At 39.4% G+C, this 18,425-nt stretch overlaps 1 protein-coding gene across 1 annotated transcript in view; it reads left to right on the top strand.

Moving 5' to 3' along the window:
- Positions 1–16,395, top strand: part of fhit (fragile histidine triad diadenosine triphosphatase) — a gene marked incomplete at its 3' end in the record, with an annotated part of 218,157 nt that extends 201,762 nt beyond the window's left edge. The window contains exon 5 of the mRNA XM_079217765.1: positions 16,288–16,395. Within this exon, the coding sequence (XP_079073891.1) occupies positions 16,288–16,395 (108 nt within the window). The remainder of the gene's footprint in view (positions 1–16,287) is intronic.
- Between the last annotated feature and the right edge of the window lie 2,030 nt (positions 16,396–18,425).

The following is an 18,425-nucleotide window of genomic DNA, read 5'->3' on the forward strand; positions in this document are numbered from 1 at the left end:
TTTATAGTCTTTAACACACTACTTGTGTTACACTGATTACAGGGTTACCATGCAAGGTGCCACATCAGGGGTGTAGGTTTAGCACTTCATATGTCTTACTGATTTAATACGACTGTGTCCATTTCTAATAATTTATTTTAAATGTGTGTTTAAGTTAATTCATATGTTGTTATTGCAATGTTTGAGAACATTGATTACCTGTACACATAATGACTGTGAAGGAAAGACAGTATTGTATTGACCCTGTAGAAGAGAGCGCTGTCTCTTTTAAGAGTTAGGAAGACGTGCAGTATGCAGGCTGAAGACGAAAACGTGTGCTTGTGTTTAACCTGGCATTTGTTTTAATAAAAGTTGCGAACCGAAGAAGGACATGTTTGTGGACAGTTTGTTTTAAGGGTGCAACACTGACATAAGGTCAGATTCCACAAACGTCCATCAATTTCATTGCTAATGCATGGTAATTCTTGACAAAATGCCATGAGTAAGACATCACCTGAAGCCCTGATGGTCCAACTGCTGCTTCCTCAACCTGCACTTCATCTTCACTGGATCAAAATAATACAGGTTTGCACTGTGTGGGTAGTTAGCCTACTACTAGCTAGCTAACAACGACCTAGGCTTCTTGATAGCTACTTACCCTCTGGTTGAAAACACTTTGTATATCCCGTTTCATTTTGGGTGGCATTTCCCTATCTACAAAGCACAAAATGGTCAACAATATGAGAACTAAACAAAATACTAATATGAGGCTTTATTATTTCCTGGCGTATTTTAGTAGCTTACCATGTCAGACTACTACCAGCTCTCATTCTGCATTTACGATTCACGTAGTGTTTCTGACTCGCCACTTTAAATCACATGACCGCATCTTGTCTTGCAGTCTCGAGGGCGTATTGGAAAACATGGAAATGGATTTTTCACTCTTCTGGGGGACAAACATAGTATTATACATAGTATTATAGTATTATACTAGAACATTTCCAAATTTCTATGCTATTACAGATAATAATATGAGTGAGTTTGTAAATATATTGTGCAAACTTTGGTCGTGACTCGTCGCTATGGACCATATGCAAACCTACAGTGCATCCGGAAAGTATTCACAGCGCTTCACTTTTACAACATTTTGTAATGTTACAGCCTTATTCCAAAATGGATTAAATTATTTTGTCCCTCAACATTCTACACACAACATCCCATAATGACAAAGTGCAAAAAGTTTAGGGGAAATTTTTGCAAATCTATTAAAAATAAAGAACGAAAATATAACATGTACATACAATTATGCCTTTGCTCAATACTTTGTTGACGCACCTTTGGCAGCAATTACAGCCTCAAGTCTTCTTGAGTACGATGCTACAAGCTTGGCAAACCTATTTCGGGGCAGTTACTCCCATTCTTCTTTGCAGAATCTCTCAAATTCCATCAGGTTGGATGGGGAGCGTCGGTGCACAGCCATTTTCAGATCTCTCCAGAGATATTCAATCGGGTTGGGCCACTCAAGGACATTCACAGAGTTGTCCCGAAGACACTCCTTTGTTGTCTTGTCTGTGTGCTTTCGGGTCGTCCTGTTGAAAGATGAACCGTCGCCCCAGTCTGAGGTCCAGAGCGCTCTGGAGCAGGTTTTCATCGAGGATGTCTCTGTACATTGCTGCATTTATCTTTCCCTCGATCCTGACTAGTCTCCCAGTTCCTCCCGCTGAAAAACATCCCCAGAGCATGATGCTGCCACCACCATGAGGTGATGAGCAGTGACTGGTTTCATCCAGACATGACCCTTGGCATTCAGGCCAAAGAGTTCAATCTGTCTTTCATCAGACCAGAGAATTTTGTTTCTCATGGTCTGAGAGTCCTTCAGGTGTCCTTTGGCAAACTTCAGGCGGGCAGTCATGTGCTTTTTACCGAGGAGTGGCTTCTGTCTGGCCACTACCATACAGGCCTGACTTGTGGAGTGCTGCAGAAATGGTTGTCCTTCTGTAAGGTTCTCCTCTCTTCATACAGCAACGCTGGAGCTCTGTAGGGTGACCATCGGGTTCTTGGTCACCTCCCTGACGAAGGCTCTTCTCCCCCGATCGCTCAGTTTGGCTGGGCGGCCAACTCTAGGAAGAGTCCTGGTGGTTCCAAACTTCCATGTACGGATGATGGAGGCCACTGTGCTCATTGGGACCTTCAATGCCGCAGACATTTTTCTGTACCCTTCGCCAGATCTGTGCTTCGATACAATTCTGTCTCGGAGGTCTACAGACAATTCCTTGGACTTCATGGCTTGGTTTGTGCTCTGACATACGCTGTCAACTGTGGGACCTGATATAGACAGGTGTGTGCCTTTCTAAATCATGTCAAATCAACTGGATTTAGCACAAGTGGACTCCAATCAAGTTGTAGAACATCTCAAGGATGAACAGTGGAAACAGGATGCACCTGAGCTCAATTTTTGAGTGTCATGGCAAAGGCTGTGAATACTTATGTACATGTTATATTTTCGTTCTTTATTTTTAATAGATTTGCAAAAATTTCCCCAAAGCTTTTTTCACTTCGTCATTATGGGGTGTTGTGTGTAGAATGTTGAGGGAAAAAAAGAATTTAATCAATTTTGGAATAAGGCTGTAACATTACAAAATGTGGTAAAAGGGAAGCGCTGTGAATACTTTCCGGATGCACTGTACGCCCTTGTGCCACATGCCCATCAGGACTAAATAACTTCATACAACATTCACACATCGTAGGCACACTACGGGAGATTTTTTTTGGGGCTAAGGGTCTTGCCCAAGACACATGTAGCGGAGACAGTTTTTCTGTATTGCTCAGGCACAAGATGTGCCTGATTTTTTTTAAATGTCACGTCAGTGAAAAAAAGCAGTCCTTGAGATTTGTTTTACGTGGGAGTTAACCTCCTAGTATACGCTGACCCGACTGCGGTTCGTGCACGTACACTGTACATTGTACACTTGAGACGGTCGCTATATATAGTTCGATACTACGAGTCCGCACTCTAGTGCGTTAGAAAGCTAAGCTCTGGATTCTAATTCTTTCAACCATTTCAAGATCTGACCACCACAGTAGCTACAGTTAACTTTAATGTCAGACAACAACAAGCAAACAAACAATATAAAAATCTAGGCAACTCACCGATGACGCCTCATATTGATCCATAAATCGATAACATTCCACAACAACGGTCTTGTTAGATCGTAAAAAGGTCCAGACGATCCAATCCCGTAAAAGATGTAGTCCACGCTATTACATCCCTAAATATCCACAAACTGGTGTTTCATCATTTCATATCAGCTGGCAGATATGACACAATATTTCTGTATTTTCACTTGCAAAATGAGTTTTCATGTGAGAACGTCTTCTTCTGAACTCTAACCTTTCGAATGAATCCCCACTTGAACCAATAGGAGCTTCATGTCCTGAATGTCAGGCTACACTAGCCAACTAGAGTCCACGTTGAAGAAAAGGGTCTGCCTCTTCTTCCATATCTGGGTCAAGCCTGTCGTGTCATACCATTCGGATGACAGACTTAGTGTCAGCAGCACTTAACGAGGGTTACCTTCAAATTTACGGACATCTTTTACCCTTGGGGTCAATTTGATCCAGCAATTTAAAACTCCAGGAAATGATTATAATTTAAATGTTTTCCCAAGTTTAAGTGTCAGGTACTTTATGTTTGTTTTGTTAACTACCTAAATATCCCTCTTAAATAAAACATTGTTGGTGTTATGAAGAGCTCAAATGCTGTATGTCTTGGACATGGCGGATGGCGTCTCTGGTGGGGCCTGGAACCATTTTTGATGACATGAGCACTGGGGAGATGGACAATTATAGCTTTAGTTGGAAGACAACAGGAGGGTCAACACTAGGGGTGGGAATCACCAGAGGTCCCACGATTCGATACTGTAATGATACTTGAGTCACGATTCAATGCTATCACGATACTGCAGTACTATCACGATACTGCGATGTATTGAGTATTGCGATATGTTGAGTATTGTGATATATTGCAATTTATTTCCAACTGCAAATTGTACCCAAAGGAAAACGTTGTCAACATATTTGATCTATTAAGATAAAGTTTTCAGTCTTTTGTTCATCTCACTTCAATTGTTTTTATTGCAGCAAAATGGGATTGTCAAGCAGACAACTGAGCAACATGTCATAAATGTTGCACCTGACAAACTGAACTGCTTGTATTGCTGTTTGTATTACAGTCTACATTGTAGTGTCATTCGCGCCGGAGATGGGGCGGGGCTTACCTCTGTGCAAACAGTTTGTTTGAGTGTTGTCCTGTGTGTGGAGCAACAGCTGTGCGAGCATCGGCGCTACGAGTGGCAGGAAGTCAAGATGTACGGCGCATTTCTAATTTCTTTCACCGGTGTCTCCATTTTTGTTCCTTCCTACCGATCACGCTGATCCGGGACCTCTGCTGACCTCACCAGAAAATAGTCAACACTATGGGTCTCATCATCAGAGGAGGAGGATGCCTCATCATCAGGGACCTCCTCCTCTGTCTCAGACACATTCTCCTCAATGTCACTTTCATGGTCAAAGAGATGTGACAACACCTCATTGACAGAAAAGCTTTCCTCAGAAGTCATTTTCAGTTGAGAGAGAGCAGAAAGAAAGCACACAGAGCGCCAAGAAAAATGGTTTAGAAGGCTGCTATGCAAACTTTTACATGTTTGAACCATATTTCCCCCGGCTTGTGAGGCGACTGTGGCTCAGTGGTAGATCAGGGTCGTCCTTCAATCAGAGGATCGGCTGTTCGATCCTGGCTTCGCTAGCCCATGTCGATGTATCCTTGGGCAAGACACTTGCTCCCGTAGATGTGCCTACAGTGTGTGAATGTTAGTTAATCCTGATGGGGCAGGTGCATCAATGTATGAATGGATGAATGATGACAAGTAGTGTTAAAGCGCTTTGAGTGGTCGGAAGACTAGAAAAGCATACAGTTGTTGTATATCAGTGGCGGGCTGTGGATTTCCTACCTACGCATTCAGTGGATCAGCTGTTAAAATTAAGTAAAAAATTAAATAATAAAATAGCTATAACTTTGTGATTCTGTTTAGGCCAGCAGAGAAGGCTTAGTAGGCCCTGACGGCCCGCCACTGTTGTACATACGTTGCACTCAATTAAGGTAAGGCTGAATCACAAAGGGAGAGATTACTGACGGTCTATATGTCGTAATTTCGCGTTTATTAGGGATCTTGTTCAGCACTAGTAGCCTAGTCAAGTTGTGACGTTGGTCTTCATGGTATCTTTCCAACAACTGGGTAAAAGATACAGTGATGAACATAGTGTTTGATCCAAAGTTGAAAATGTTTTGTCTCAGTAGGAAAACAAATTAAATATCTGCAGTGCTCAGTGAAGAATGGACGTTCAGCGTTTCATCACCCTGAAGGCATTCGTATCATTGTGTAAATACACGATTCCGTCGATTGCTCTTGGCAATTTTTATGGCACTTTTATTTTATTTACTTTGGAAGTTTCCCCTTATAATATAGAGTTGAGCAAGAAATTCAGTATCCACAGGCATTTTATTTTTGTCATTTCAGGCGTGTTCGTTCAAGAATACGAGTGAAAAAAGTTAACTTGAAAGATGAGTATGTTAAGTTGAAAAAGTAATGTGAAACTTTAAGTCACTGCTATTACAAAGACTCCGTTCTTCTGGAGACAATAGTCAGAGTTTTGAGACTTTATAAAATCCACAATAGTTTTTCTATTCATAAAGGCTGGAACAGACGAGCTGCTCAGAGAGGACAACCTGTACGCCCACACAGCCTTAAGTAGTGCTTTAGTATGTATAAACTCTGTCTCTAAAACATTTTATAATGTTATGCAAATGTTAAGTGCAATTGGTTAACATAGATTTCAGAACAACATAACCCGTTGTACCCTCATTTTTAGCTTCCTCAGCAAAACAGTCAAGGTTAAAGGGAAAAAATACACTGCTGCTAAAGGCCAGCTGTTACTGTGTGACTGATGAAGCAAAATATCCAATATTTCCTTTAGTCAATTTTAAAGTGAAATACTTTTATAATGTACTTATCCTGAGCCAGTTTATTGCGAAAAACCTCCAGCCTTTCTGAACAGTGTAGTCCGAAGGCTTTAGACAACCATAAATTAGCCCAATATATTAAGTTATCACCCACAACCGCCATATGTTTGTGTATTTATCTCATTTTGATGTAAACCTGACCTTAATTTTGGAATTGATATGTTTGTGCATTTTAAATGAGGCCAGTAGGTGGACCCTGCTCTACCACTGAGCCACAGTCGCCATTAGTAGTCAGTTAGACGAATCATGGGTATTTTTGGCTGTTGTTTTATGATCCTATCATTTTTTTTATTATACAGCTGTTATTTTAAATTCCAATGCACCGCCAGGAAACAAAAAAAAATTACATTTAATAGGGTTCCCTGGTAACCCTGGTTAGGTTAAAGCACATACCATATAACCCCAATGCCCATAGATCGACATAGATACCCACCTCCTAATGTTTCATTGTCAAATATAGTTAAAGTGGCAAAACATTTTGAAAACCATACAACCTGTCTGCTGTTATTTGTGTGATCCTCCCTCAAAAGGCATAGGCTGTAAGACGAGAGATGCACCTTGCAAACACTTGCACAAATGACATGCACACTGTACCTCTAGCCTGGTGCTTGTGATAAATACACTTGATATGTATGGAGCAAAATGCCATCCATGCCTTTTAAACTCAATAAAAAGTCAGTGATTTCATTAAAAAGACCTCTTCGAATTTTATTGACATATTATGCAAAATGCAATTTGAAATTACGTTCAACGTAAATATGTGTCCCCTGTGGTATGAGATCATACATTTTCCTTTTTCTTTTGCTCTATTTATTAAGATCATGATCTTAATCTAATGAAAAAAGTTGAACTTTTTTCAGGTTTAATCCAGTTGCCAGAAATTTTATTTGGCATCCTATGTTTCTGCAAACCACAGGTACATTGAATGTCACCAGTCTGAACTGCACAATGCAATGAGTTTCAAATTGTGAAAACAATTGCTTAGATATAGGCAACAAAACAACATGGTTAACCATGTAGAAAAAAGGTTATAACAAAACAATGTAACTACTCTGAATAAATAATAATTGGCCTTTGCAGTCTTTCTGAAGTAACAGTTGCACAAGCATAACAACGTTACATAACAATCATAAAGTCAACATTCATTTTTGGTTCCACCCAGGACATAAGCAGCTGTCTCAACGGCGGAAGTCTTGTGTTTGTTTTCTGTCTTGGGGGTGGCTCTAAAGAAAAGGTCACAAACTTTTTTTTCTATGAACAAAAGGGTTTGTTATCACTTTTGTCCTCCAAGTTCACATACAATGTAAAAGTGAATTTAGGGAGGAATTTCTTGGTCACATTAAGCATAAAACAATATTATACAGCTTAAACTTATTATCACTATAGTCTTTCAGGAAACAAAAACTTACTCTGGACAATTCACTGCTACTTTAAAGGATGCAAATGTCAGTGGTTATCTTTATTGGCAGCTGCGGTCTTTGTATGTATCATGAAAACACCTGTCAACTTTCAAAACGTTTCGTTGGTTTATATTAGGAGAAACGACAACTACACCATTAATTGGCAGCATTTTTTACCTTCTACCAAGCTCACTTTGCCGTCAGAGAGAGTCGCTGTCACAGATTATTCTGACAAGCAACAATTACATCAATGCAGGCAAACTAATTATCACTATAGTCTATATTTAACAGTGTGCTGCTAAATATAGATTCTGCATGAAGTAAAAAGTGAGCAGATGAAGGTGATCTGAAACGGTTAGAGAAAGATGGATTCTAGAACAGACATATAGCATAATTGGATACCATACTTTGAGAATGTATACAGTAAATTCCAAAGCAAAGCCCTACAAATGTGCATAAATGTTAAAGTTACATATATATAATACATGCTAATAACATATTTATGAAAAATCTATACAACAGAGTTATCTCTATTTGTACGATGATTTACACCTAGTCGGCTATTTTGCACAGATTAAGCACTCGCTTCCGCTATCTGCCCTATTTATTTTGCAAGGGTGTAATTGCTGCAACATGGGCTAAACTCTGCCCAAGATGTGAGTGGTTTTAACTTCAAATGAATACAAGCGAAAGCGCATTTTTTTATTTTTATGTTATTACACAGGTTTTTTTGTTTTTGTTGATCGTTATGCACCTTTCACCAAGTAAAATTCCTTGTATGTGAAACGTACTTGGCATTAAACAGTTCTGATTCTGATCCTATTCTGATTCAGCAGCTTTTTACTTGCAAATGCAAAGTTGTCACCAACAACTGCAATGTGTGATTTGACAAAATGCCACAGCATCATGTTGATATTCAAGACACTAATACATAGCATACAGCAGCCCAAGACAATCAAATGACTTGGTCTACTTTGATGGACAGGCTGGGGTCTTAACCTACTCTGGACTCAGAATTCCTGCATGCACTGCCTTTTTCCTATAGTCTTGAACCCTTCGTGTCTATGAGTACATTGACTGTTGGCTACAGTACCTATGGATGGTTTGTTATCTGCTCTGCAGATGTGGATGGGGCCGAGGTCAGGACAACCTCTCAGTCACCCTGTAGGGTCACTGTTTAATGAAAGTGTGTCCTGTCTGACGTAAAGGGTTGTATGCCGTCCAACACCCAGTCCTCCTGAGGAGAAAATGGGGTTGCGAAAGGTTAATCAAGTGCAATTTCTTTCTCTTTTTTTTCTGCCTGATATTTCCTCCACTTTGAGGAGTGTGTTCTGAAAGAGCAGTACACTCACATGCTTCATATGTTGAAGAATGGTAATCCACATTACCACTACTTACAGCCTGTGTATGGGCAATAAGCTTGATACGAAATTAGTCTTCAGAGGCAATAACTCCTTTTAAAAAGTTATCTCAACTAAAAGATAAAGTTACAAGATTCATTCTGTGCTTTATTAACTTGGCACAAAGATAAAAACACTGTCTTGCTGCGCAGACCGATTAACCTAAAATATGGGCTATTGGCTAGCACACAATTCAAGTCAATAGCGTAACTAAAAGAGCATTTCAACATCTTTATTACTAAATCACAAAGCACATCTTATAAAATCTAACATGGCTCTTACAGAGTGCTTCAAAAACGTTCCACTGTTTTGTAGTTCACTGTGCCTGTTTAAGTCTGCTTAAAGTTCTGTTTACAGAAGAAGTCACTTAGAAAATGGAAAAATAACAATAATGGGAGCAGTTAGCCTGGATGATTCTGAATAAAAAATAAAAATCAATAAGATAACCATAATAAGTAATAATTCATCAAAATTCTAGTTACAATTATTGTTAAATACTGTATAGTTAAATTCAAATGCAGTATAGCCAGTGGCTTCAGTGTCTTGCTCAAAGACACTGAGACATGAAACTATGGGGATGAACCGCTACCTTGTGGTTTCAGGACGAACAATCTCTCCATGAACATGATACAAAGTAACACGGACATAAAACGTCATTAATAAATACATGGAGAAAAGCCTGTACTGGAAATGTTTACGTTACCCTGTTAACAAGTTACGATTGCGCGACTCGACGATTCTTGTCGTTTTGCTAAAAGCCTCCGTGAGATCTCCGTGAGGTCTTTTCTGCTGTTGCGTCTCTCAAAACAGAATATAGATCTCAGCTCAACATTGAGCATGAATTAAGAGCGGCCGTATCAAATCTACCATCTCATTTAAAAAATATTTATAGAGGAAAGCAGCTCACTGCAGCCACTAATACTGATACAACGTGATGCTCACACATCTGCACTCATTTTGTTTTGCATAGGTTGAACGTTATTGTTATTATCTTAAAAATATATTCAGTGCAAAACAGGTTATTTGGAGCCACAATAAGTTATTTTTTTGCCAAATATTAGTTATTTTTTGCAGAGATAGAACTTTATTTGCATTGTTCTAACAAAGTGATTGCACATGTTATTAGTTTTTGTCTGATGGAGCGATCTGGTTTACTTGAAAGGGATTGTAATTTTCTTTATTGTATTATTTGAAAAAGCACGGAGGGAAGAGTCACAAAAAGTTGGACCATTTTGTTACAATTTTGTTGGGGCGGTGGAGCCCTAACATTTTTCTTCCTCCAAAGTGGGGTCCGACAGAAAAAGTTTGAGAACCACTGCCTTACAGGAAGGAACTTTCAAACTAACAGCATTGCATTGAATCAACACAATGTGTGCATCTTTTCACTGTCCATACCATTTCTCTTAATTCAATTGAGTTCATTTTGTAAAGCCCCAAAACACAAATTTGCCTCAGAGGGCTGTACAATCTGTACACATATGACATCCTCTGGCCTTGGTTCCTTGCCTCAGTACAGGAAAAACACCCCCCAAAAAAAGGGGGAATAAAGGAAGAAATCTTCGGGAGCGCAACAGAGGAGGGATCCCTTTTCCAGGATGGACAAAAGATGTCATGTGTAACACCCTGTTAAATGCGTATGTGTGGCTCTTGATTGTTTCATTCCCTTCCCTCTGTCTCGCCACACCCGCCCTGACATCATGTGTACGGAATGAACAACATAAAAGAGAATGAACAATATAACAGAGTTACAAGCTGTGAAATATCGACAGTCTTGATGGTTTAATTAACGGCTTGCAATGTTCCGTTCCATTATTCGAACGGCTTATCCTCTTTAGGGTCGCAGGGAGGCTGACATTTTGTCGCAGGCCACATATAAAGACCCCCATTCATGCTCACATTCCACCTACTGGCAATTTAGAGTCTCCAATCATCCTAAGTCGGAGAACTCGGAGGGAACCCACGTTGCCACAGGGAGAACGTGCAAACTCCACACAGAAGGACCTCTTGGGATCGGGGATCAAACACTGGCCCCTCTTGCTGTGAGGTGACAGTGCTAACCTGGTTGTAAATCTAATAGTGTATTTGTTATCAAATGTGTATTTCCTAGAATAAAATAAGGACTGAGTTACACAGTAGTGTCATTTTTGCAGTCGGTTCCCGTGTTTTCTTTAGCCAGCAGTAGATGAAGACACACGCAGAACATTAGTATGCAAAGACATGTTTATCACTGTCAGAGAAAGCAGGGTGTCTGTGTCCACACTGGCAGCACACACCAGCCAATGTTTTGACATCAACTCAGCTGCTCGTACAGGGGCAACTGAGACACCAAAACTCTCTGTTTTGGTATTGCTGTGGATAACATAACACAACTTCCACTAACACTAAGACAGAATTGTTCACCCCCCAATATGAGTATGCAATCTGTGATCTTTGCTTTTTGGATAGCAAAAAACATGCTACCAGAAAGTACCATGGATAAGCATTGCTATACAGGAAAAATCAGCAAATGGCGTAGGAAATTAAGCCATTCGCCATTTGTTAACAAAACGAGAACCACACAGCTGTCGGAGAAGCTCAACGCTTCCACTACCACTTGCCAGCCTCTGGGACATAGCCCTGCACAAGGTAGGCTGGACTCAATGAGCCTACCATAAGCTCCAGGGCCTTCCAGGTCATCATGGTCCCTAAAAAGCTAATAGATGACTGGCGGTTAAGCAATGATACCAGGCCCCTCAACAAAGTGACCAAAAAGGACCCCTTCTTCTGTCATCTGCCTTCATTACTTGTTGAAGCTTGTGGCAAGCCCAAAGTAATACAATTAATTAATCAGGAATAGCTCCTCAACCATAAAACATATATGCAACTGATCATATGGTCTCTTTTGAAAGGTAGAAAGCTAAGGAATATAAATCCATTGTAAGTAAACTAAACTACTAAAAAAAATGGAGATAAAGGAAATAATACGATTCTTGCAGTGTAAAATCGAGATACCATAGATAGACAATGACACAACTGAATGTCTTTTATTACTACTTGCCTTCAATTGTAACTCTAAATCAGTGGTGTATAAAGTACCCACAAGCCATACTTGAGTAAAAGTAAAGATACCTTACTGAAAAATGACTCAAGTAAAAGTCACCTATTAGAATACTACTTGAGTAAAAGTCTTAAGTATCTGATATTTTCTGTACTTAAGTATCACAAGTATTTTTCTGATCTAAAATGTACTTAAGTATTGAAAGTAAAAGTACAAGCATGCTGTTAATAAAAAAGCAAAAGGGTCCGAATTTTGAGAATTATGAAGTGTATTCTTTTAAGTGCTGGCCACCATGATCAAGGACAAGGAGTTGGGTTGAAAATAATTGTGTTGGCTGTGATCCTTCCATATATATTATGTTCAACATAATATATTGTACAGAAGTATACTTTTGCATCTACTATTAACTCATCATAATTCTCCAAAAAGCAATATGACACTATGAAGGAGTTGTAACAGTGCGTTTATAAGTATGCTCATTCTGCCCGGTACCGGTCCGTGGGTCCCTTGGTATGATAATAATCAAGTCCGGAAAGATGTTTTATTTAGAAAAATGACCGCATACATCCGTCTGTGCAGAACCTCAGATGGAACATCTTGACAGGAAGTTACGTATACGTTACCTCAAAAATGAAATTTAAGGATTAAAACCAAGGCAGAGTATCCTGAGATCGCCAAAAAAGCATGAAAACCTGCTTCCATTTCCAACATCCTGTCTTTGTGCAGCGGGTTATAAGTTACGCAGTAGACTGGACAATAAGGTTTAAGTAACAGAGGTGGCTGGACATAACGAACACACGTCGGGTGTCGTCGCTCCCGTCTCCCCGAGATGGGACCCGGTCCGTGATAATATTCTCTTCACGTAACCGGTCCGTGGTGCAAAATAGGTTTGTGACAGCTGGACTAGAGGATGTAGAGGGCTAATGCATAATATTGTGATTCACCATACCTGTTTGCGTGGAGTCTGTTTCACCACAGTCCTCAATGTTGGTCTCATGATTAATTTTTCTAAAGATATATTTGAATTTGTAGCGAGTAACGAAGGTTTCAGGGGAAATGTATCGGAGTAAAAGTACCAGTTTACTTTGCAAAATGTAGTGAAGTAAAAGTCAACAGAAATATAAATAGTAGAGTACAGATATCCCCAAAAACTACTTAAGTACAGTAACAAAGTATTTCTACTTCGTTACTATACACCACTGCTCTAAATTAGATGAAAATACAACATTTATCATGCTATCATATATATATATATATATATATATATATATATATATATATATATATATATAAAAGAGTGTTTACTATTTGCATGATGACGGTTTACTTGGAGTTGTCTTGACTTTATTTATTTGATGTGGACATCACAGTGGCATTAAAATTAATAGCATACATCTATGCACAAAAAAACAGATGCACTGTTAGCTGCTAGCGAAATGCTAATTTCCAACACCTGTCCACAGGAGGCTTTTTTTTTAATAGAATAAAAAAGAGAATACATCCACAGATGCATACATAGATACATACCAGTTCCATCCTGCTGATGGAACCGGCCTGGAACCAGGCCTGCCAGCTGCCATGGCCCTGCTGATGCCCCTCCTCTCTACCTCCTTCTGCTTAATGGATCGTGGCTATCTGGATCATGGACCATGCCTACTATTCATTATATGAAAAATTTCTGTCATATGCATTGAATGTGCTGTATCTCCGTTACGTTATTCATTCTGGCCACATGACATCTATTGCTTCTGTCCATCCGGGGAGAGGGATCCTCCTCTGTTGCTCTCCCTCAGGTTTCTTCCCCTTTTTTTCCCTGTGAAAGGGTTTTTACTATCTTTATTGGGGGAGTTTTTCCTGATCCGATGTGAGGTCCCGGGACAGGGATGTCATGTGTACAGCCCTCCGAGGCAAACTTGTATTTGTGATGTTGGGCTATATAAAATAAACTGAATTGAATTGGGCATCTAGTCAGGATGCCTCCTGGACGCCTCCCATTAGAGGTTTTCCAGGCACGTCCAACTGGTAGGAGGCCCCGGGGGAAGACCAAGGACACGCTGGAGGGATTATATCTCCCGGCTGGCCTTGGAACGCCTCGCCCCCAGAATGAACTGAAAATGAAGCCTGCTGAACCTGCTGCCACCGCGACCCGACCCCGGATAAGCGGTTGAAAATGGATGGATGGATGAATTGAATTGAATACCAGTGGCGGCCAGCCAATAGAGGGCCACGGGGCCTGGCCACCCACCTTGAGCCACCCAAAAAAAAAAAAATATATATATATATATATATATATATATATATATATATAGTCCTCGGCTTGTTGGAACAAAGCTCTTCCAGTTGATATTAATGATGATGTGTAGTCCAGTAAAGCAGCAGAGTTTGTAGAATAGAATCCAACAGTTTCTGAGTGGAGTTCTGTTGCACACGGTCCCAAATCAGGCCACCTGATGCTTGTATCGGTCCTTTTATTTATTTATTTATTTATATATATATATATATAGTTTGAAGTCAAGTGTTTTGTATTTCATTATTTACAGTATACTTTAAACAGTTAATATATTGTTAAATTTGAAGAAAAAAAATTGCCTTGGCAATAAAAAAGTATCGATTCAGGCACTGTTTAGGCACCGGTATCATTTGAAGTATCGAAAAGAAGAAAAAATTATACCCATCCCTAATTATAATATACTGAATTGTATTAATAACATGTCCTTATTATGTCAAAGTGTTGGAATAAATGTTAAATATTTAACTGCAAAGTAGTAATGCGTGATACCTGTTTTTGCATTGAATCATACTGGGATTAGATGGCCCTACCAAAAAAATTGCCACCAGCCGCCAATGATACATACACAAAGTAAAAGTATGTGTTACAAGGGTGTTACATTTGTGAACAATGTTGTTTTTCCCTTAACCATAATTTAAGACTTTTATTAAAAACCTTAAAATTGTGTTGTACTTTCAGTTCTGTTGGGAGACAGTTCCATTGCTCTGCTCCTCGAGTAGAAAAGGCTGACTGACCAAATGAGGTTTTGCGCATTGCAACCCTGCAGTTCCCGTTCACTGAGGCCCGTGTGTTAACTGTAGTGGTGTGCTAGTGTCTTTTAATAAATTCATTCAGGAGGGAAGGAGCATTACGATGTAGGCATTTGAAAATAAGTTGTAATCTTGAGTAGCTTATGAAGCTTTCAAAGATGAACATGTTGTTTTTTCAAGATCTGTACAATGTTACAAATGTTACGAAAATAGTAATAAACACAACAAATGTTGCTTTGATTGAAGAGTCATGTGAATATTTCAGCATTATCTGCCCATGCTATATAGACAGATAATGAAGAATATTAAGGCTAACAGTGCTCTATGTGGTATACACATATTTGGCTCCATCTAGAGCCAGTTAGCTGAAAGCAAAAGTATAGTTTCAACCAAAATGGTGTCTTGCTCCGATCTGCATTTTGGTTGATTATAATCATGACAGACGAGTCACTAAAATCTGCGTTCTTGGGCAAAAATAACACTCCTTGTTGTGAAACACTTTAACAAGTAAATATATTTCTGTCAGTGTGATAGAAAAAATGGGAAGTTTGACTGCTTTGTTTCCTTGTTGGCAGGCAGACGCTGTGAGGTGCATTCAGAAATTCCAAGTTATCTGGGAATTTCTAGTTTCCAGTAAGACAAAGCATGATATTAGACAGAAAATTATCTCTGATCTTTTTTTATTGTTGTCTTTTCCACAATGCACAAACAAACACAAAGACAGAACAGAACAAAACAAAACAAGGCACACAAAACAATAACATATAGACATTTCAGATAGAGATATCAATGGCATGTTCTTTTTTTGTTAGGCGTTACTAACTGTTCCTCAACAGAGAACCAAAAAATAACAGTAGAGGGTGACAGATATGCATATGCACAGATAGATACATATTAAAAGTATTAAAGTATTAAAAGAAAAAGGGGAAAGGATAGACTACAGGCTTGCAACAAAATCTTCCCCCTCCAGAAAATCCATAAATGAGCCCCAAATGTTTGCAAAGGCGTTATATTTCTCTTTAACTACATAAGTAAGTTTCTCAAGGGCAAGGCACCGCAGCAGTCCCTCTATCAACTTTTGTTTGCTCGGTCTGTGGACAGATTTCCAAGCCATTGCAATGTTATGTTTAGACTTACAGTTTGCTGTACACTGAACACTGTTACCTCTCAGCTAGAAGGCCCTGGTTCTATTCCTTGATGGCCAGCCCTTCTATGTGGGGTTTGCATGTTCACGCAGAGTGTTTTCTCAAGTCGAATGGTTCATCGCCAGGCTTTTAATATTGAATAGTAAACAAATAAACAGCAGAAACTTTGTTCTGACTAATTATACTGTTAAACTGTTGTTGTTTGCAGTTGCAGAAGCATGATCGCGAAGACGAGGACAATCCCTCCAAGTGGAGATCAGAAGAGGAGATGGCAGCCGAAGCTTCAGATTTGAGGAAACAGTTTGAGAAACCCTAAATGGTAAATTAAAAAGGGAAAAAAACAAGTACCTGACTAATACAAATAAGACTGTATAACCTTGACTACAACAGGCAGTCACCTGGCCACAGATTAAGTTTAGGATTAAAGTGATTTTGGATGGACCGAGATATTAGAATTAGCCAAGAAAAAGAAAAACAAACGCGTTATCTAAAACTGTAAATGTCACAGAATTACTATTTGGCACATTATTTATAATCTGACAAATCCAACGAAGGACCGATTGTTCTTCTAATGTTTGTTATTAGGGCCTGAGCACCGACAATGTTGGGCCAGCGAAGGCCCTATTGAAACTGTCATGTTTATTGCTATTAGGGCACCGACAACGTCGGAGGGCACATCAACGTGGGCTAGCAGAGCCGGGGATGACCCTGTTCACGAGTGAACAAGTCGCCCAAGATTTGTTTTTAAGTTTGAAAGGCCACACTCATCACCCCCAATGACCGATTGATTTGAAAATGTCTAGTTTATTCTGCTCTACAAAACAGTCGATCAGTGCTAAGTAATATGTAAGCTCTGCCTACTTTCACCATTTTCCACCATTTTTCATTTTGAGAAAAACACTGTTCTGCGAACTTCTCCTAAACACCAGTTCTGATATCTGTGGATCATTATTGGATCAATTTCATCAATAATTCTCAAAAGGTTTCTGATATCTCATTGCGTTGAGAAGATATGGACCATTGAACTTACAAGGGGCGTGGCTTAGTACATCAATACATATTACTTCCAAAACACTTGACCTATCATCACCAAATTTGAAATTTGTAATGTCATCCAGTTAATAGTCCAATGCCTGCATTTTTACAAATGTTTAATTGTTTTCAGGCGTACTTTAATGAACTCATGGAACGGCATGGACGTGGTGTGGCGCCCATTTTACATGGTTCGCGATCATACATCAAGTTGTTGTAACTCAACTGTACTTTGTCAAAACTGTCCCAAAGTTGACATGCTTAATGTCATGATTGAGTACTTCTGCACGTCAATATTAACTCATACCGCCACCTATTGGGAAATCATGGCCATACGCAGGATTTCAGAAATACAGAGGTCCAAACACTGAGTGTAGTAGGGGGGTTCAGGTTAAGACCCAGCCCAGACTTGTGGTTTTCCTTCTCTAAATATACCTATTTATAACATTTCTAGAGAGCTAAAACTAGCTAACAATAGTTTTAAAAACATGTAAAGGCATTAGTATAAATGAACAGAAAAGCAGTAAAGGTGAGATTCAGGTTGGATGTTACAATGAATGATCGACACTACATTCTGAAAATACAGAAGAGGCTAAAACAGTTCACAAAACATCTGCAAATGAAAGCTCAGTGTTTAATTTAAGTGTTCGACTAACAGCAAACTTACCCCATTGTCCTCTTTCAACATTTGTATTCACTGCACCTCCTTTTCTCTTTGACTCCTAACTTGTCTCAGTTGCCAATGTGTCTTACGATGTTAAATGGTAACTGGACCCGTACTTATAAAGCGCTTTTCTGACCACTCTAAAGGTTTTTTTCTCGGGTTCTGCCAGACCCTCTAGAACAGCGGTCCCCAACCTTGTTTGCGCCGCGGTTTTGTGTCGGACAATATTTTCACGGACCGGCCTTCACGGTGTGGGCGATAAATATTACGCGATAAATATGATGTGATAAAATGATACGACCGGCATAAAAACGTGCTTAAAATACAACTCAACATTTCACCAACGTGTTATTTATATCCGATTACTCCATAACTTAGACCTTTATGTCCAGTCTACTTCTTAACTTAAACCCCACTTCACAAAGACAGGATGTTGAAATGGAAGCAGGGTTTCATTGCTTTTTTGGCGATTTCAGGATACTCTGCCTTGATTTTAATCTAGAACACCAGCAGAGTTGAAACGGACTTCTAAGTTTCATTTTTGGGGTAACGCATCACGTAATGCTCAGACGCATAGACGGATGTATCCGGTCATTTATTTCGAAATAAAGCATCTTCTGTTGTTCTTTTTTGACTTTTTTTTTTCATTC

Source organism: Taurulus bubalis, assembly GCF_910589615.1.
Source record: "Taurulus bubalis genome assembly, chromosome: 5".
Lineage (NCBI taxonomy): Eukaryota > Metazoa > Chordata > Actinopteri > Perciformes > Cottidae > Taurulus > Taurulus bubalis.